Source organism: Scardinius erythrophthalmus (genome assembly GCF_964197995.2).
Source record: "Scardinius erythrophthalmus genome assembly, chromosome: 15".
NCBI classification, from domain to species: Eukaryota; Metazoa; Chordata; class Actinopteri; order Cypriniformes; family Leuciscidae; genus Scardinius; species Scardinius erythrophthalmus.
This window is the reverse complement of record NC_138235.1, coordinates 15,099,679-15,121,451: the sequence shown is the minus strand read 5'-3', so window position 1 is coordinate 15,121,451 and position 21,773 is coordinate 15,099,679. Positions and strand designations below refer to the sequence as shown.

At 36.9% G+C, this 21,773-nt stretch overlaps 1 protein-coding gene across 1 annotated transcript in view; it reads right to left on the bottom strand.

Moving 5' to 3' along the window:
• The window catches only part of nav1a (neuron navigator 1a), a 143,067-nt gene that overhangs the window by 43,795 nt on the left and 77,499 nt on the right, over positions 1-21,773 (bottom strand). The window contains 1 exon segment of the mRNA XM_081386368.1: positions 3,492-3,630. Within this exon segment, the coding sequence (XP_081242494.1) occupies positions 3,492-3,630 (139 nt within the window).

Here is a 21,773-nt window from a genome sequence, read left to right as displayed (position 1 = left end):
ACACGCAATACAGAAATCTCTCGTCTCAGGGGGACATGAGGGAGGGACATAAGGCTAACACATGTTAAATAATGAACCTTATTGTAAAGTGTTAGCATATTTGTTGTTTTTTGCGGGAAAAAAAATCTTTATTAACATAAGTGATCCTCAAGGAACATATTAAAATAAAAATGACATGACTCCTTTAATTTATTATTTTTTAACTTAATTTTTTTAGTTTTGTGTGTTTATTTGTCAAAAAAAAGTAGTTTAACATAATATAGGACTCTAAAACCAGCACACGATGAGGAGGGAAGAAACAGTATTTTAACGTCTGTTTAAAACACCAAACATGGAAGTTCTGTTTCAGAGTCCATTTCTGCTTTATGAGATGCACTGTGGTCACATTCCAACACGAGCCGTGGAAGAGAAGAAGAGAAGTAACACACGCTGACACACATCAGAACATCAGAGCAGTGTTTCTTCTCCACGGTAGTCTGTTTACTTTTGGCTCTATCTTTCTGCTTCTCATTGTCACTGGTTTACTTGATTTTATACATAAAGGTGTGAGCGTTATATCAGCACATACATTTGTAACTTTTCATTTTAAACTTGATTTGCATTAAACGATCAGATTTCCAGGGTTTTCAAGAAGCAATACCACAGTGAACGGGAAAATAAATGTGGATATTTATATTTTATACTATTATTTTTCAGTATTTTTTAGTCAGGCAATGCAGAAGTGAAACCAACATGGTAAAAGTAAAGGCTAGTTAACTGGTAACACTTCAAGTAAATTCAAGTACTCTTCAAAAGTTTGGGTTTGGTAGGAATTTATGTATATTTCTTTTTAGAGAAGACTTCTCACCAAGGCTGCATTTATTGCATCAACAATAAACTAAAAATACAGTAATACTGTGAAAGAACTGTTTTATATTGTAATATATTTTAAAGTGTAATTAATCCGTGTGATCAAACCTGAATTTTCAGCATCATTACTCCAGTCTTCAGTGTCACATGATCCTTCAGAAATCATTCTAAAATGATGATTTGATGCTCAAGAAAAATGTATTGTTGTCAATGTTGAAAACATTTGTGCTGCTTCATATTTTTTTGTGAAAACTTATTTTTCAGGATTCTTTGATGAATAGAAATTTGACATTATAAATGTCTTTACTGCTACTTTTGATGAATTTTAAGCGAATAATCTTTAAAAAAATACTGAACCCAAACTTTTGAATGGTATAGGATATGAAAAGTAGAGTGATATTACGCATTATATAATGTGATAATGTTTAATATTTCCGTTTAAAATGATCATAAAGTGTTGCCAAGAAAATCTAGATTTTATATTGTTTTTAGATGTTTTATATTGGGGGTCTATATATTATATTACATTATAGCAATGAGATTTATGAAAGAATTACAACCTTTAAGACTGGTGTATTATCTGCCAAACAATAAAGTAATAAAACCACGAAGACACTTAACAAGACTTAACAACTCCTTAACTTTGTGAAATTGATTTGTAATTTAAAGTGAGAGGAGTGAGTCTGACCATGTTCCCAGGTTTAATGGACCATGTCCGGCTTAAGGAGAAGCTCAGTGGAGGGGCATACCTGCTTTATTAAATGTAAATAAGCCTTTGTGAAAGGTTGATGTCATTTGAGGAATGTCTGCTCCCTTCTTAGGAATTATGGGCTACGGGCAAGCTCACATACTTGACCAATTAAACCTGTCTGAACTTCGATGTTTGTATAACTGTGATGTTGACATGTCATTTCCTTCTTCTGGCAAAGACAGCCGTGTGGGTCAGATCAAGAAAGAAGCCGAGGACTGTTCCTCATGAGTACAATAAACTGAAGAGGAGGGAAAAGTCTGAGGGGGGTGTAGAAGAACATTGAGATCTGTTTGATGGAGAAGATTTTGAAAGGGTCCAGCAAAGGTTTTAAGTTTAGAACGGGATGAGAGCGACACAGTCCTTACAGTTTACACTGCTTATCTGACTTTTTCTATAGTATAGAAAATAGTTTCTTTATGTAAAAAGAATTTTGATTCATTATGCCTTTTTGTCTTAAAAGTAAAGTGTATAATTTCTGCTTTCAGCTCTATGGTCCACATATTTTCCGGAAACTCTAGGAAATATATAACAGTTCAAAAGTTTGGGGTCAGGGTTGTTGTTTTAAGAAATGAATACTTGTATTCAGAAATGATGCATTAAATTGATCAAATAAAATCTTGAAAAAATGTTTTACAGTTTCCACAAAAATATCATGCAGTACGACTGTTTTCAACATTGATAATACTAATAAATGTTTTTTGAGTATCAAATCAGCATTTTAGAATGATTTCTGAAAAATCATGTGAAATTATGATGCTGAAAATTGTGCTTTGGTCGAAGGAATAAATTACATTTTAAAATATAGAACAGTTATTTTAAATTGTATTAATATTTCACAATATAACTGTTTTTACTGTTTTTTTTTTTATCAAATAAATGCAACTTTGGTGAGCAGAAGAGACTGACAGACAGACCCCAAAATTTTGAAAGGTATAATATATATTTTGCTATATTTTAGAATCGACGTGTACTGTAGTAAAGCCCCTCTAAGACAAGTAATTTCACTCGGCGGCCATCTTGGAAACAACTTTTTGAATGGGGAAACTTCAAATTCTCTAAAACTGTTCGCCATTATGATTAAATTTCACATTTTAAATCACCAATGAAATCTGACAACAACTGTCTCATAAATTTTGTTTCTAAACGCTTCAATTGTGATAGAAAACGTCATTTTTCAAGCTGGATCAAGCTAATGCTCGTCTTGTGTTATTCTATAATCTTTGACTGTACCTCATAGCTTCTCATAAGTCCGCTCAAAAAGAAACAATATTCACGTTTGAATCGACATATAGATGAATACAGTTTTTCTTTTTTGTGTGAACTATTCTTTTAAACATGGTGTCTGATCTGACCAACGTAATGACATTTAAAATGAAAACAGTCACTGTGGCACTGTGTAACAGTAATAATGTGGTCAAATGTTTCTCAAAGCGCCAAGAAACAGTGATTTTAGGTAGCCTGAATGGCTGAAACTAAACCAGTGAGCAGTGTGGTCTTCAACAAATCGTAACCAACACAAACACACATTCACACACTGAGGATTGAGTGCATAACACTACATGGGAGTTCATCATCGAGAACGAAACCAGAAACTCCCCGAAGATTTCTTGGCCAGGGAAGAGTCGCATCAGTGTCTTTGGGTGGGATAAACTGTGTTGTCTGTGCTATGTAGTGATAGATTTCAGATGAGTATTGACTGAGTCAGTGTGCACTCCTTCCCTCTAAAGCGGTTAGCGGTTTGTAACACATTCACCCCATTAGCAGTAAGTACTGTGTGCTCAGGCTCGACTGATCCAGTATCGTGTGTCAGAAATTAGCCAAAACTGACAAACATTGAAGCAGAAACGCAGACTGTGAGAGCAATATTTCAATCCAATAAGAAGTGAATTACCACAATGGCAGAGTTTCGGCGGGAGCCAATGGGAGTAGTTGGCAGGGAGTTGAGGGAGGAGCCTGCGTTGAACTCTTCTGAGCTGAGGTTATCTGAACCGTCACTCAAACCGCTGCTGATGGAGCTGCTTTCATCCCAGCTGCAAAAAAAACATAAGAAATACCATCACTGTACTGATCCAGGTCATAATTAGGTCATAATGAATTATTAATGTCGTATGCAAAGCAGTTAAATTATTAATTAACTGCTTAATAGAAACTTATTTTGGAAAACATGTTTTTTTTTTTCTTGCTCTTTTAGAAGAAATACTATGTAGTACATTGATCTACACAAACCTCACCAGTCCATCTAGACTATTTGTGACCCTGGATCACAAAACCAGTCTTATGTTGCACGGGTATATTTGTGGCAAAAGCCAACAATACATTGTATGGGTCAATATTATCAATTTTTCTTTTATGCCAAAGATCATTAGGATATTACGTTTCATGAAGATATTTTGTAAATTTCCTACCATAAATGTATAAAACACTTATTTTTGTGAGTGAATGCAGCACAATCGCAAACATAAATGGACAACTTGCGCCCTCAGATTCCAGATTTTCAAATAGTTGTATCTCGGCCAAATATTGTCCTATCCTAACAAACCATACATCAATGGAAAGCTTATTTATTAAATAAGCTTATTAAATAATATTAATAAATATTACATTTATTTATTAAAGTAGGCTAGTATGAGTGTATACTATGGTGAATATTATAATGTTTAGAACCGTGTTTACTGTTAAATACTGTGTTTATGGATATCTGCTGAAACATAGATGTATAACAATAATTAGTTTAATAGTTTTGAGCGGCTTGATCGCTTCAGTAAATGTTCTCTGCACGCGTTTGGAAAGCAAAATGCGCCAAACAATCGGCATCATTTTTTTTTTACTCCAAATGTTTATTTTCGTTATGACATTATGAAATGAGATTGAAGTAACATGATTATCAATATATGTTTCTCTAGTGCAGTGAAGTGTTGAAGTGTTACTTTTTAATGATTTATAGGCTATTGCTATTATTATTTTATGCAGCACAGTACATAGCTTATGCCTACAAGGCACAACAAACCTAACAAATGTGTGTATATGTGTATGTGTGTGTGTGTGTGTGTGTGTGTGTGTGTGTGTGTGTGTGTGTGTGTGTGTGTGTGTGTGTGTGTGTGTGTGTGTGTGTGTGTGTGTGTGTGTGTGTGTGTTCTGTACATTTTAAAAAGCAATTTTAACCTGAAAAATCTAAAATGTATTCCCCAAATCGTGCAGCCCAAGTTTCTCTTGATATCAGTCTGTTCACAGCGGGTTTTTTTTTCTTTTTGTTTTTTTTTCAGGGATCAGTGGAGGAGTCCTGCTGACTTCAACATTCACATAAGTCTCTGTAAAGTGAAAAATCAAACACCTTGGAAATGAAAGGTATGTACTATGTTTCAGGAATGGCACAAAGGTGAACAAGTCTGGTTAAGTCTCTGTCTTTAGTTCAGTGTGTTAAATAGTGTGCTTTTTTGTCATTTGTTGTGTATATTTGGATTATGTTGTGTTGTAAATAAATCCCAAAAATCAAAAATTCATTATTTTTTAAATCTCCTCATTCTTTGTGCAAGGTTGCTCAGAAAGATAGGGCCTGATAGCTCCTAATAGGGCCGTTAGGGGTGGGTCTGTGTCTTTCTCAGGTGTTAAAGAAATTAAATATTCATGATGTTCACGCCTCTTCGCATAAAGCTTTCTCACACAAAACATGTCTTGCAAATTTTAAATCAATATATTGTCTTATCTGAATGAGCAGTCGGGGTGATTTTCACATAGTTTTGGAGCAAATATTCTAGGCTACGTCATACAATTTTCAAAAGTCTTGTGAAGAAATAATCAGTATGGGTTTCATGACCTTATTTCAGTGAGAATTTATTTTTGTATTTTCACAAACCACGCATAAATGTCATTACCTCAAAACTACAAACTTTTACATACATGATGCTGACATATTATTGTAGCAGAGTTTGTGCTGAATACAGTGTAATTAGACTTTAGCCATGAAAATGTCACAAGTAACAGAAATAAGCACAAATGTCAGAGCATGTCAGAACACCTCCAGGGCCCAGAAAACAGCTCAGACCCCAGAGGGTTAAAGGGACAGTGTGAAAAACAGGCATGATAATTCAAACAGAGGACAGAAAATGGTCATGAAATATAAATCATGCCTGGTTTTGTTGAGATTAATACTAACTACCAGGGCTTGACATTAACACCCGCCAAATGCATGTGTATTTCAGCAGTGGCGTGTAACGCATTCACTTTGGCTAATAAGCTAACTGCAATTAAGTCTTGTCAAAAATAGATTTTTTTATACATATCGATCCTGAAATATCTGAAATGCTTCCAATAGCCCACATAATAGATACATGATACCCGCTGCACTTTCTTACACTCTCTCCGACAGCGAGTTACACACAAACCCGCCTCCACTCACTCACTCGTTTCATTTGCTGCGGATAAATATTGTTGGTGTTACACAGGGCTTGGATTTCGGCGTGGGGTTGCACGTTTGCACGTATTGCACATAATTTTACTCCTTCCTGCAGATTTGACTTAAACAGTCAAATACACAGAAAATAATGTCAAAATGCCGGTCTCTTGGCAAGTATTCACGTAAACACAGTCAGTTGTTTTAAGCAAACATAAACAGTTGAGAAAGAAAATGCGTGTGTAACAGTATAATGGATCTATGCGTCAGGTTTTAAAGTGACAGCAGCCTAATATACCTGCTGGCAAATTATGAGATAATATTAAACATATCTATTTGGCAGTTTTCCCCCATGGTATCGATGTCAAAATTGTGGCCAGTGAAAATGCTAAATGGCTATTAACTTTGGAAAACCACTAGCCACAGTGGCTGGTGAGCAAAAAAAGGTAATGCCAAGCCCTGTTAACTACCCTTATAAGTGGCTTTCAGGGAAAAAATTATAATGTGAATAAGCAGATTATTAATAAGACAGAGTTCGATTCAGGCATGGCGATCTCACACTGATACAGGTCAATGACCACGTTTACATGCATTCAGAGTAAGACATCTGGCATATGTCTGTATTAATTTGAATCCTTTGTAATGTAAACACCTTTTTCACATAATCTACTGTAACTGAAATACTCATTTATATCTGTGCACATCCAAATGAAAGTAATTCTGGGTGTTATTGAGTTTCAAAAGCTAAGCGATGGAAGCAACACATTCTTGAAGAGAGGACAGATTATGTTTTTGCATACATTAAAATAAAGCACTTTCATCGCTCTCCGGATTATGAATTAAACAGTAGATTATTTTACTGTGCTGGATTACTAAAGTACTCCATTTCTTCAATTTATCTGAAATATGATGATTGCTAGGCATAAAGGTATATTCCAGTATATATGGGGCACACTGATACCTATTTTGCGAATAAAGGCCATGATCTGAAACTGATGTGTATGTGCATATGGTCAGTGGCACCACTTGCTATGAGCACAGAGTAGGAGATGATCCACATTCCAACATATGATTCATATTCCTTTCAGAGTAACTTAACACTTTGGATGTTTTTCATACTTTAAATGTATTTCAGAATCTCATCAAACATTCACAAGGATATCTGGTTTTGTCGGATCCTGGTGTATGAGGAAGCAAATACTCCAGAATGGAAGGTGCCTTTGAGATAAGACCGCATCTTGTCACAGAGGATCTGATAAACCCTGAGAAAGTGATAAGGCCATCCTCACATCACTGAGCAAATATGCTAAAAAAAGACAGCTGAAGCCCTTCCAGGCAGAAGCAACAATTGATAAGCTTGTTGTGTCACAAAGGAAACTGAACGGCTCCTAGAAGATAAAATGTGTGCTATGTAACTGCTGTCTTTATATAAGAACAAGAAACACAATCACAGGGGCTTCTCATCTTTCTGAGTCTGTCTCAAACAGCTGACTTAGGGATGACATTTCTTCATTTTGCAATGTTCTCTTGGAAACTAAATCACTGCTGGTTCCCTTGCATTTTTTTTTAATTTAATAGAAAGACATATGGCCCCATCAAAGTGTTAAATGTTGTTTAATGTCTAACATGACGACAGTATTGCATGCGTTTGAAAATAAGACTCGGAAAGAAAAATATTTTCTATTAATATTACATCTCTTAAAGGTGAACTAAGTAACTTTTTTTACCTCATTGGAGTCATTGGAATAGTTATATGACTTTTTTCGGGTTGAATGGTGGTCGTCTCGCGCCCCCCAAGCGCCTGTGAGCCGAAAAACCTCCCTTGCAACTTTGGGTCAGCGTGATATCAGGTCTCGCGATGTAACGAATTGCTTTACGGCAAAAAAAATCTGCTAAAATTCTGTCATTACTGCGCTCCCTCACGCTGTTCGAACCCGAATGAAGAAGACGTTTTAAAGAATGTCCCATCTGCTTTGATGTCGTTGATCTATAGCCTCTGGTATCTGAGAGTCGCCAACGAGTTTTTCGACAGTGTTTACAGACAAATCTGTAAAGCAAAACACGAAAAAAAAAAAAAAAATGAAAGAAAAAAAGTAAAGCAAAGCAAAAACAAGTAAAGCACAAACCAGAAAACAAGCAAACAAAAAAAAGAGAAAAAAGAAAAACACAAAACAAAAAACAAGCAAAGCTAAAAAACAAAAAAGAGAAACGAGAAAAGCACAAAGCAAAGCAAAACACAAAACAAAAACCAAGCAAAGCAAATAAAACACAAAAACATAAAAAAAACTAAAATCTAAAACTAAAACAACCTTTGATAGCTGAAGTTACACACAAAAAAAAAGTCGAATTACTCCAGACAATTCGTCAGTGGCTTTTATACGTCATAATGGCCTTTGAACCTCATCCACAAAACACAATACAGTTTCCACACTTTCCCTCCATTTCCACGTCCAGTCTTCATTTTCCAGATGCTTTAAATTCCTTAGATGTCCCAGTGACACCTAAAGACTGGATTAAGTAGCGGCACATTCTGAGAAGTCTGTCATTATAAGATATCTAAGCACGTTGAGCTGTTTTGTGAGTCGGCCAGCCCTGAGGTGAAACACTGATGCTCTCTTTATGAGCGATAATGATCAGGGTTCAGGTTTCAGGGCTGTTTGAAACACCTGAAGCGACAAGCTCTGTGTTTACCCTCAAAATACTCATCTCCACACCTGAGATGACAGCAGTGTGTCATGATGGTTGAACTGGATGTCGTGTTTACCTCTACAGCTGGGAATATTTGTGAGATCCGACGTCTCATTTGGCAGCTGTTTTTTTTTTTTTTTTTGCTTTGATGCACTGCAAGGGTGCCATATGTGCAACTTAAAACACTACAATCTTTCTTCAAACCTGTCAACTCGACAGCTATGATGTATGAGTTGAATCACAGGGAACATCTCATCTGTGTGATCTAGATTTATTTTACAAAAGTGTCACTTTAAAGAGCCTCCCTGCAGAATTTCTGCCGCAGGTAATGTGGAAAAGGAGGGCGAGGAGACCTTGAAAACCTCGGATTTACCTACAGCATCCCACAGTCGCAGGGCTCTCTTCAAAGGCATGCCAAAGACACCATGCGGTTTTCGATAAACCCAGACTAAAACTGTTTGTTTGATGTTGTTCTGTGGAAGGGGAAAATGTAGATAAGCACAGCGACCTATTGGAGATGCTGCGTTCCCCTGGCCAGCCCTGCTCATGGTGTCATTGGGTGTGATTTTTTATTTTTTTTAAACCAGATGGACCTCATAGGGCTTTAGTTCGTGTGAAAAAAAGCTAATGAGAAGCAGAAGTGGCTTAAACAGCACTGATAACACAAAATACTGTAACCTCAGATTAAAGGATTATAAAAAGACTAATGGAAGCACAGGATTCCTATTCAGCTTTAAAGTCAACACGAAACTGAGTTCACAAACTATTTACTTCCTTAATGTGATGTATGTCTGAGTGAAACAGAAAAAGGTGTAAGATTATTTAGGTTTTTGTTTCCTTTGTGAAAATAAGCCTAGGTGAATTTTTATTTCTTTAAAAGTATTTTTTTTTTTTTACCATCATAGTGAGATATATAGTGATATAGTAAATCAACATTAACTTCCATATCCAGTACACATTTTTAGAAAACAAAACAAACTGAATTCGGTCCAATTGTGCAAGTGCAATTGTTCTCAAAGCTAAATAAAAAGACAGACACCGCTGAGCTAATTACGCTAGTGCTGTTAGAGCCATCTTTCTCCAACTGAAGCACACTCCTCTATCTGTCCTCCCTTCCCAGAACAGGGCTCTCAATAAAAACACAATAACATTGTGTCAAGGCTGCGCCATAATTGCAGAGAGCCCGAGCCCCGCCAGCTAGGAAAAAAAAAAGAAGAAGAAAAAAAAAAAAAAAAAAAAAAACGAGAGTGATTTGAAGATAAAGCGTCCTCCCACCCATTCCCCTCCACCTTTAACCAAACATTAACTTTAATTGCATGGATGCAAGGCAAGCAGATAACAGCAATAGTGCGTTTCTAAAGAAGGTATCCAAGTGCTATTCAAATGCAATTTGGGGGTTTAGGGGATAGTAAGAATGAGTTCTCTCATGGAATCTATCCACACTTACATCAAACACAAAAAGTACACATGGACAATACAAATGGAAAACAATGAACAGTCTATACTTGGTGTTTTTTATGTGGTGTTCCTCAGGTGTATATCTTGGGTCCTCAACTATTTTCAAATTACACAATTTAAATCCCAAAAAAGCAATAGATTTGGTTTAAAAATAATATAAATGACACATAAACAGTAACATGACTTAGGTCCAGGTGGTGTATCAAGTATTTATATCATATTCAATATAATTTTTTGTCAACATAAATGCAACTAACATTGTGCACTTTTTCCATTTCAGAATAAAAAAGTCTACGTCAAGATATTACTAAAAGGCTGAATATACACACATATTTAAACATATACGGGTTCCAGTCCTGCTTTTGACTCCACTAGCCAGTAACTGAATATGTCACCAGAAGCATATGGCCTTTATCTTCAACACATACAGAAGCATATATCAATTGCCTACATGTTCTGCATAATTTGTGCTTTGCCCATCCCAATTTGCCCAGCAAAATACTGGAATGCCAAATGACAGGTGGCAGATCCTCTTTCATCAACGGCAACTGGTCACACAGAATCCAGAGGGAGTGACGGCTAAGAGCAAAAACGACACGCGTGTCCAACACTTAAAACTACCATGTAAACACAAGACACAAGTCATTCTCACCGCACATGAAAATGTGTTCAAGTAGATTTGAAAATGATCGCTGTTGCATGAAATGCACCATTGTTGAAGCAATGTTACAGTTGTCCCCTCAGGCGAGAACAAAGGCATGGTTAAAGCCAACATATACTGCCAAACTTGGCTCAGGTGTACTGTAGACTTGGCTGCACATCAAGATTTTTTTTTTAAGATAGCAATCTGTACAGTAGATAGTGTATAGTAGGAGTACATTATTTGCAAAACTTTGATATGGTTAAAAGGTAGTTGACTTGAAACATTTTTTTTTTTATTATTGAAAGTTGATGTCCTGGGGTGATGCTATTCCATTTTAAAATATTTCACACATAATAATAATAATTATTTTACAAATACTATTATGCATGCTCATACTATTTGACAGCCATTAATTAGAATATTAGCACTTTTTAAAAAATCAACTTGTCCTGATTAAAATGGACTTGTAAAGGCAAAAACATAAGATTAAAAATATTATAAAGTAATATGCCCATCAATGTTAACCTTAAATTAATATTTGCTAACAAAACAGTAATATCAAATAAAATATTTATCAAATGTAAAACAATTTTAAAAAGATGAAGTATACGTCAACTACCAAAACTATAATGTCTGTCTGTCTGAATGCTTTTTCCTCCTTGATTTCAAGCCACCTGTGACTTTGTTCATAATCTCCCTGTACAATAACCCACTTATTCATCCCTCATCATAGTGATCTTGAATTTAATAATCATTCTGATCATCATTTGTCTCTATTGTAGCAGGTAAATTGTATGCGTGTGTGAAGAGTGGGCGGAGAAATGGCTGCGACTGGTGGCACAGATGGTCCACAATACGGGGTGCAGGACCACCTAACCAGCTAAGCTTTGGAGAACAGATTGGCCTGACGACGCAAGACCAAGACAGCTTACCAAATGCATGATGCTTATGAAAGATGCATGCATTATAATTCAGTTCTGCAAATGCATCATCTTCAAATGGGTTTGACAGTTAAACTGATGGATCGTCAGACGACCTTTAAATGACACGGACACCTTCTCCATGTTCTTCTGTATGGTAAACATATGGAGGCAGGTCACAGAGGGTCTCTGTCTGCCAAAAGCTGTCCATGGCCCAACAGTGTTACGCTGAGTGCTATTCTCACCGGGAGAATAGCACTCAGTCATTTATCTGATCGGCCAGCTTTTCATGTGAAAACAGAAATGTATTTCCTCCCTGACATTATTTCCATTGCATGTATTAAAATGGAAGACAACAAGATAAAATAACAGGCCTGGTTTCGCAAGCCTAGCAAAGCAAATAAGCCTGTACAAAAGGGATTAGCGAGGATTATATATCAAGTTAGAGCAACTTCCCAATAATGACACTATATTCCATCTGTCCAGATTATGGCAGATGTGTGTAAGTTTTGAGAGGAGCTTGAACCCGCTGAAAGAGGGGGAGGGGGGTTAATAAGATACAGATAATCTCTCTGCGGATACAATGCTAACTATCTTCTCTTTGAGATTGTTTTGATGACATAAATCCATATTGTATTTGTCCCCTTTAAAGAATTACTGCTGTTCCAAAGTTTAGGGTTGGTATACCATTTTTTTTCTGTCTATGTCACCAAGGCTGCCTTTATTAGATAGAAAATACTAATAGAAAATTATTTTGAAATATTATTAGAATTTAATAAATGTTTCTATTTTAATAAATTTTTTAAAATGTAATTTATTCATGTGATCAAAGCTGATTTTCCAGCATCATTACTCCAGTCTTACTCATCTAACTAACTGTCAATGACTAGTCAACCATCCTTACTCATCCCCATCCTTAAAAGGTTTTATTTTTGACTAACTTCATCCATGTAATATAATCTGCATATACAGAACATTCACCAGCATGACGCTGAGCTTGGTAACACAAACATGAGTAAGCTGGACATTTTGGCCCACATCTTCTCATTGGATTTCCTGTAGGCCCCTACAGACTGTCCGTTCCATTGCTCACAGTCTCATGAACTCTGTAAAGTTGATGTCTGCGAACCCAAATCATGTGAACCAGACTCGAAGGTATTAAGCAACAATTTCTACAGAGCAGAAAGCCAGGGAAAGTAAAAATATTGAGCAAGCAGAACACTTGAGACTCAATCCAGATTTATGGTCTGTGAATAATTCATTAATGCTGTTCTGAAGCGCGATCCCACCTGTAATCATTTTCTGCTGCTCTTTCCATAACATATTCTCTCCTCAAAGTGTTTAAATTTGAGGAGAGAACATACACACACACACACACATACATATATATATATACACGCACACACACTTAAGGGCTACCAAGATTAAGACTTGTTTTGGTCAATAATTAATTGCTGATTGGGATTTTAGTGGCCATTTTCCCAGGCCCAGATTAAGCTTAATGAAACTGCTCAGAGGGGATTCTCTATTGAAAATCCCTGGCGGTTTTGGACAAGGCTTAATCTGGGCCTTATGAGCAAAACTAAGCTATTCCTGTGGACGTCTTTCCCACTGTAGAATTACTTAAAAATCAAGGCCAATCCTTAGATTTGAGCATCCTGACACAAAAACGCTCTCTTTATTATTATCATGATTTCTCTTTTACTAAGGATCTATTAAAGATGTGATTCAAACATAGTATATTAGAGGTCGATCAATATGGGTTTGCAGGGGGGCAAAATGATGACCAATATTTTAAAGAGGATTTGATTCTGCTTGATTTTGTTTCTGGACTCTACTAGAATAGGTTTTCATGCTTGAATGTTTAAATATATATATTTTCCCCATATTCTCCATTGTTGCAGCACCTCTTTTCCCAGTCTGTCAGTAACGCTCTGTTTAGTTCCTGGCTCCATGAAGCATCTGCTTCTGAAAGCTCAATGTGCTCTGATTGGTCGGCTGGACCAGTGTGTTGTGCTTGCACGTTCGCTTCGAACGTGTTTGGAAAATGTCACGTCCCTTACCGGTCAAGACTAGGCGTTTCAGGGAGTTTAGAAACAGTGTTATTGATATAGAGAATAACTCCCTTTGAGTGACTTTGTAACTTTGCAGAAAATTTCATGCTCAAAACAGCGGCATTACACAGAAAGTTTAACATAATAGGTCCTCTTTACCATTGGCAAATGTGACATCCCCAAAAAATCCAATGGTAAAAAGAAGGGAAGGTCAGGAATGTAAAAAGTGAAGAGTTGGATCAACTTAAAAAAATTACTTCAATTGGTAACACCTAAATAAATTAAGTTTTCTCAACTTAAATTATTGTGAAAAACGTGATAATTTAAGTTGAGAAAACTTAATTTATTTAGGTGTTACCAATTGAAGTATTTTTTTTAAGTTGATCCAACTATTCACTTTTTACAGTTTATTCCAGCTTCAGTTTCAGAACAGTATCGCAACCTGAAGGACATCTTAACCAATGAGCTCCATCACAAGTATTTCACATGTTCTTGGAGTTCGAGTTTCTCATGGCTGCCCTCCAGTGTTGTCGGTTGATTTAACGGACATACTCCCGTTTGAATCCAGGATGCTGAGGGAAATGTTTTGGTTTGAAAGAGGGGGACAGGCAAAGGGGAGGACAGAGAGGTAGAGTGAATGAAGCGCGGGCCTAACTCATAGCAGCTGTGGCCACTGTTAAACCCAGCGTGGCCTCTTCCTCCTCCTTCTCCTTCCAGCTGCTGAAGACCAACTGCACGCACTTCACCATAACAATACGCAGGCATGGACTCAAAAAACGAATCCTTAAGAGTCCGAATCCGCAGAGACATGAGGAACCAGTGCTGCTGAGGTTAACAAGAATTATGACCTGCGACGGTCTAAATACTCTGCTGGCTTATTTAAATAACAACGATTTGAATGTTTTGCAGAGGTTATTAGAATCTTGTGATTTGCCAAGTTCCTCATGCTTCAATGCCAAATGCATGGAAATGACACATTCTTGACCAGCATAATGGAGCTTTGTCAATCAATACTTGTTAGTCTGATATTTCCATTAAAACTCGCCAACCAGTAGGGGTTTATAAGAGCAGAGCGGCTGAAATAATGCAAATATAAAATAATACAATGGCAAAATGATACTTGCGTAAAATAGCTGAAATTAAATGGAATTTTACACAATTTTTACCCCCAAAAAATCACTTTAATGGATAAGATAATCTTGATAATCTCAAAATGGCCAAATATCAACAGACTAATTGGACTGGCAAAAACATAATAATACTACCAATCAAGTGTTTTTCTTTTTTTTTTTCAGAAAGGATGCTTTAAATTTATCAAAAGTGACAGGAAAGACAATATAAAAAGGTTTATATTTTAAATAAAAGCTGTTCTTTTTAACTTTCTATTCTATTCATTATTCAGCATTCAAGATTTATAATAACTCTCTTTGTTCCTTGATTATCAAATCATCATATTAGAATGATTTCAAGGATCTTGTGACACTGAAGACTGGGTTAATAATGCTGAAAATACAGCTTTGATCACAGGAATAAATTACTTTTGAAAACATGTATTTTATATTGTAATAATATTATAAAAATTACTATTTTATTTGTATTGGATTTTTGATAGTGTGGCAGTAGTGTGTAAATTAAAACACACACATATGAATTAAACCCCATTTACTGTGTGATATCATGATAAGTACCTTTAAAAACTACTCAAAATCCTTTTAAGGCTAAACTACAGTAATCTACTTTAAAGGTAGAACTGGGAGACAAACGAACAAATACTATGTAGTTATCAGATGTCATCTCAACATGTCTTGGACTACCATCTCAACACATGTAGTTACCACGGGTGAAAAAATGCATTGATGCATTTTTTTTTACCATATAAAAAAATACAAATCAATGGAAATCAAATCACCCCAAAATGGTGTCCAAACGGAAGATTTCATGATGCACCATAAATGGTCCCATCATTTAGCAAAACACTGTCAGAGCAAATATTCCCCTGAAAACAGGATATTGTGGCTGCTGTTCTCATCCTGATGTTGGAGATGATCAGACCAGCATGTCGTCTGCATCAATAGTAGACAGGACAAAAGCTTTGTAGTAACCTTATTTGCTTTAATGGAGTAGAACATCCTTTCCCACCCCCTGTAGCTACAAACAGTTCACTGCAGGAAGCTCATCCACGACGGCAGTAAAACTCAACTGCTCAAGAATAGGACCTGATTTAAGCAGGTTTAAGGGTGTGCTCACACTTGGCATGTGTGGTTCGATTAAAATGAACCCTGGTGCGATTGCTCTGTTAGTGCGGTTCATTTGGATAAGTGTGAACGCTATCCGAACTCTGGTGCGCACCAAGCAAGCGGACTGGTGCGGTTCGAATTAAAAATGATTGCAACAGGGACCAGACATGCAGACGAAGTGATGTTGCTCATCACAGTTCGGTACAGGCATCAGAACCGCGTCTCCTCGCAGCAAATCTTCGTTTGTGTGTGTGAATGAGGGATTCCTGACACTTTTTTCACTCCTTTACACATTTATAAGCTCTTCACAAGTTCTCAGCTGGTCAAAATACCATCATATGTAGGTTACGCACACACAACGAGCGCATTTATTCCAGAACACAGCATTGTTTTGGATGTTGTAAGTTCTGTTGTGAAATATGCATCATAAAAGCCAACCAATCAGATTGTTAACATATACCTATGCCTTTAGGTTCACCCAAGGTGAATGCTAAGCGGACCATGCTGTTGTTGTTTTTTTGGTCCGGACCAAATGAACCAAGTGAACCGAACTACAAGTGTGAACACACCTTAAGTGACTCATGTCCAACACCCACAAAGCCAGTTTGTGTCAAACAGGTTTGGTTTGACTTCTCAGGCAACACTGACAAGTCCAGACCAAGCAACCTTAGCTACACCGCATAACAGACTGGTGCTTTGCATAGCACAAAAATAACTAGTCATAACAGAAACAATAATTCCTCTCATTCCTGTAAAAATGACACTCTCTGCCAGCTGCCGGACTATATATCACCTTCTGGCAGTTCCATTGTTTGATTTTAAACTGCCCAGCAACTTAAACAAACAGATAAAGAGGTTGAACCTGCCAACTTTGGAGAGACTCACTCATGATATAATTGATAAGGCCGACCAGTTGAGAAACTGGTCTTTGTCAAAGACACAAAGAAAACTTGTGCACTGCATTAATGGCTAAACGCTCAGAGCAGTGACGGCTTGATCTCTTTGTTCCTAATGACTTTACATAAGGGGTCGATTTAAGGGGTCAGCCATCCAAAAGCAAAAACAGGGCTGTGCATTTCAAGGTCAAAATCAATAAGGGCAGCGGGGAAAGAGGGGGCACCGTCTGTTAGTTTCATGGGGAGAGGTCCGATTTTAAGTTAGTTAATGCTGCCTTCACATGCTATCTGAATTATCGTAAATATGAGTTTCCTAGAAAATTGGATTTGTCTTATTTACCACTGGGAAGCTTGGGGATAATTTTGATACCCAAGTTCCTGAGATGGGCGGGCCACAAACTGTTTGTCAATGAATGGGACGCTAAATATCATTTAGGCTTCAACAAGACTTTCCCAATAAATAGGCAAGAATAAACCTGGTGTCCTTCATGATTTCTGTTCTTTCTGACGACAAAGCACTTGAATGGGACAAACTCGTAATCACAACTTCAGGAGTGGGAAATAGGACATTTCCAATAGCACGTGGAGCAGCATAAGAGCACTGCAGCTAACAGAAGTGATAGCTTTATCCTGACTGAAGGGGCGGACATGGGGTCAAAATGTCATGTTTATTTAGTGTTTTTTGTTTTGTTTTTTTCAGTTGTGGCAGTTTCTTGTGGCCTGATGTGTTAGACTGAGCAGTAAGAACAAAAATAAGGTAGTTAATAATGATAAACCAAATATATTGGCCAGGACATTTAATTGTCTAATATTGTGATTTTTTAAAGATGATCAGAAATTGAATTGGCTGACTAACAGAGGTCTGAGAAAAAGAGCTCTGTTTTCAAATCGTTTAATATTATTAAATTCCAATTAAATTTTAAAAATAAAATTAGATATTTTACAATTAAATATATGTAAAAATAAATGTAAATAATATTAAAGTTATTTTACCATTGAGTAAATATTATATACAACAAAAATGATCTATATATCTCTATATATATATATATATATATATATATATATATATCTATATATATATATCTATATATATATATATATATATATATATATATATATATATATATATATATATATATATTATATATATATATCCCCCAAATCTGTGAAGTTGTCATGTTTTAAAATGTTACATCTATATGTATATGTATATTTATGTAAATCATCAAGTTAATGGTTTGACATTTTGGTATGTTGCCTGTTGTGATATATAATTATTTTTCTGTTTATATTTTGTATTTTTATAGTTTATATTTAAGTCTATAATAGGCTTTTTAACAGCAGGTTCCATTGTGACAACTTACCCCATGCTGAAGCAAGATGCCCCACTATGGGACAATGTGTGTTTAAAGAACTGTATATTTTTTTACAGATATTTTTATTTTTAGCAGTTACAGTGTTCAATAGTTTTTTTTTTGTTTGTTTTTTTTGTAGGCCTAGTCAAGACTGAAGTATGTGACTATAGCCTACAGAAATAAACTTTTAGAAATAAAGCCCACCCTTGGAAACAACATGTGAAACAACGTTTCATATACAGCCTTTATCTCTGTAAATCTATGATTTATGCAAAAAAAAAAAAAAAAAAAAAAAAATTATATATATATATATATATATATATATATATATATATATATATATATATATATATATATATATATATAGGCCTACCTCTAGTTATTGGCCTTTGTAAAAAAAACATGCACTACTAGTTATATGACAGCAGACACGCCCCCTTTTGAATATGAATTCCAAAAGGGCGTTAGAACACATCTATAACGCCACAAAATTCTGTCTAGATAGGCAGCTCACGTTTTGAGACGCAGCCACCACAGAGTTCGTGTAAATGTGGAGCACCGGCTCACAGCAGCACCCCACTCGCATCCTCTTATGTAGGTCAGTGAGGAATGCAGCACACTATAGCAAGACACTGTATGTAAAGAAAAAAAGCACAGTGCACGTCCTCTACAGTTTGAATAACCTCCGCTTCAGGCAATCCACAAACAGTCATCACACAATAGGAGAATACTTCCTCCTGACGCGAGATATCCGTCTGTCCCCCCTCCGCATTGCACCGATACACACCTCCATTCATTCACATTCAACGCCTCCGCCTGACACACTCACAAACCAGAGGTGACACGCAACTATTCACATTGCACACTTTAACACAACTCACGGACACAAAGACAGGAATGTCTCTCACACCCATGCGCGTATCCGTGAGAAATTAAACGAGAGGTTTAAAAACCAATTAATTACGGTCTCCCGCGAGAGCGATTAGGCAACAAATTGGGCTACACATTAAATTGAATTGATACAAAATTATTTTGACAATAATGTTTCTTTGGACCGAATCTGTACCCTATAGGCTGCATTGATATTTAAATCAGTTGGTCAATTGAACCGCACTGACACAGCTGAACTCTCGCGTATTGAAACAATAAAGAAATCGCGTTGAGATTCAGAGGTAGCCCAGCACACGTTCGCGTTACCTTGAGAGATGATAGTGTGTTGTCCGTCCTGCTCTCTGACCCTGAAGCTGCAGCATTTTCCCGTTGAGAACCCGCCCGCTCATTATGTCTCACTCCGCTTTTGTTCCGGCGCACATACTACATACAGTATAACATCCCGCGCTAGCTTTCTGTGGAGGTTTGAATGAGAAGCGGCTCTCTGCGCAGAGCTCCTGGCTCACACTGAGAGAGAGAGAGAGAGAGATAGAGGGAGGAGAGGAAAGGAAACACCCCCAAATGTCCACCCCTTCCCTTCTCTTGTCTTTCTCTCCTCAGCGCAGCCAGCTGTGAGTCTCTCACTCAGACTGACTCAATCATCAAACCACTAATGCCAGATACCATTACTGTACGAAGCATCCTTCAGCTCTTTAGAGATTTCTCTTTAAATGGCCTGATTTTATTCAAGTCAAAAATCCCATTTAATAGGACTGAATCAAATGAGTTAACTAGATTTCACTTAATCAAATGCATGACTGAATCAATTGATGTGACTCAGTAAACTGAAATGAACTGAATGGAATGGATTTGACTGCAACTGATATGACTGAATAAACTGAATTTAAAATGACTTGTCGTTTCTTGTTCCCGCCTTTCATCAGTATATAGTTGTGATTCATATGACGCTCCACCGCATGGCTTCAGTTTTCATTTTATTAGAAAACTTTCTCTTAAACACAATATAATACCAATATCAAACATGCCATGTGACAAGTACTAATAATGTGTGATTATAATCTGCACTACACACTACATTACATAATCATATCAGGTATGATTCGGTCCTCTACTAGTTCCCAAAATAGCAGTGTTTCAATGTCAGTTTCTTGGATATTGATATTGATATTGATATTGATCGAGCAAGTAAAATGCCTTTATGCCATTTTTGGTTTAAGGTAATTTTATTCACAATAAATCAAATCATCATGTTGTACAGATCTCTTATTAAAAGGTACTTTTGATTTTATATACAGTTTCCTTTAAGCCACAGGTGTCAAATTCAGTTCCTGGAGGGCCACAGTCCTACAGAGTTTTTTTCCAACCCTGCTTCAACACACACACACACACACACACACACACACACACCTGCAGTTTTCAAATAAGCCTGAAGGACTTGATTAGCTGATCAGGTGTGTTTAATTAGGGTTGAAGCTAAACTCTGCAGGGCCGTGGCCCTTCAGGAACTGAGTTTGACACCCCTGTGCAAATAAGGGTCCAGGACATGAAGAATACATAGACATAAACCAACATAAATGTCCATATTTAAAAGTGTGTATGAGGTGTAGCTTTAAAACAATCTTTGAATTTTAAAGTTGAATAAAATTGGTAATTTTCATATCATTCACAGGCTTCCTATGTTTACCACTCTGGTCCTCTTCGCGTGTCAGTCAAAAATGACCGAATTTTTATTTTTATTTCTATTTGTATTACTGAAAAGACATAACAGTAGAGAGAGGGACTTTTCTCTGAACATGAACAAACTACACAACCCTGTAAAGAGGACAGCAGTGAAAAGACACTCTTCTTCTGTATAGTCAATAGACTGCTTTTCTAAATGAACAGTCTGCTTGAAGAAAGCCAAGACTCTGTTGGAACCACTGAGACGATATCATGAATAAACCTTTAAGAACAGAGGATAGCCCAGAAAGAAAGGGACAAAGAGGGTCTTCTTCCATTGCACACATGCACACACACACACACACATACACACCATGCATCAAGCAGTCACACACATCGCTGGTGGCCCTGATGTTGTTTAGCGCCTAGCCCAGGTGTGTGTGTGTGTGTGTGTGTGTCTGTTTTAAGGATGTGACAGACATGCTTGATTGGTCCTTTGGCAGCGTGCACAAAGACTGCAATTGCAGGTGTGCCAGTCTCTTGCCCGCAGTGTTGCCTGGCACCAGGAGACGACAGGGAGAAAGGGCAAGTAACAAAAGGGACGCTAATGAGCAAAGAGTCCCGTATAATGAATGATTTCCCTCCCCTGCTTCTCTGATCTCTCTCTGAGACGGGGTGCTGTGGTCAGAGCATTGAGCCAGCGAATCCAACACAGCTGTAATTGAGTCATTGTGGTTTTACTGCACCCCGTAAATGTTTGTGGAGAACAGTGTGTCTGGTTTTAGCAATTACGGATGACCTGAGTAACTATACCTGAAGTTGTGTAATTCCAATAAACACCAGTATGTAAATGTACCAGTGAGTTACTTGGCACAGACACATCACAGTTTAAAGGAAACTATTGCTCATACTTGGTGTTAGGGATTTCAAGAAGTCCCAAAGAAGTACTGTATTAAAACTGTGATGTAAGTTATCCCAC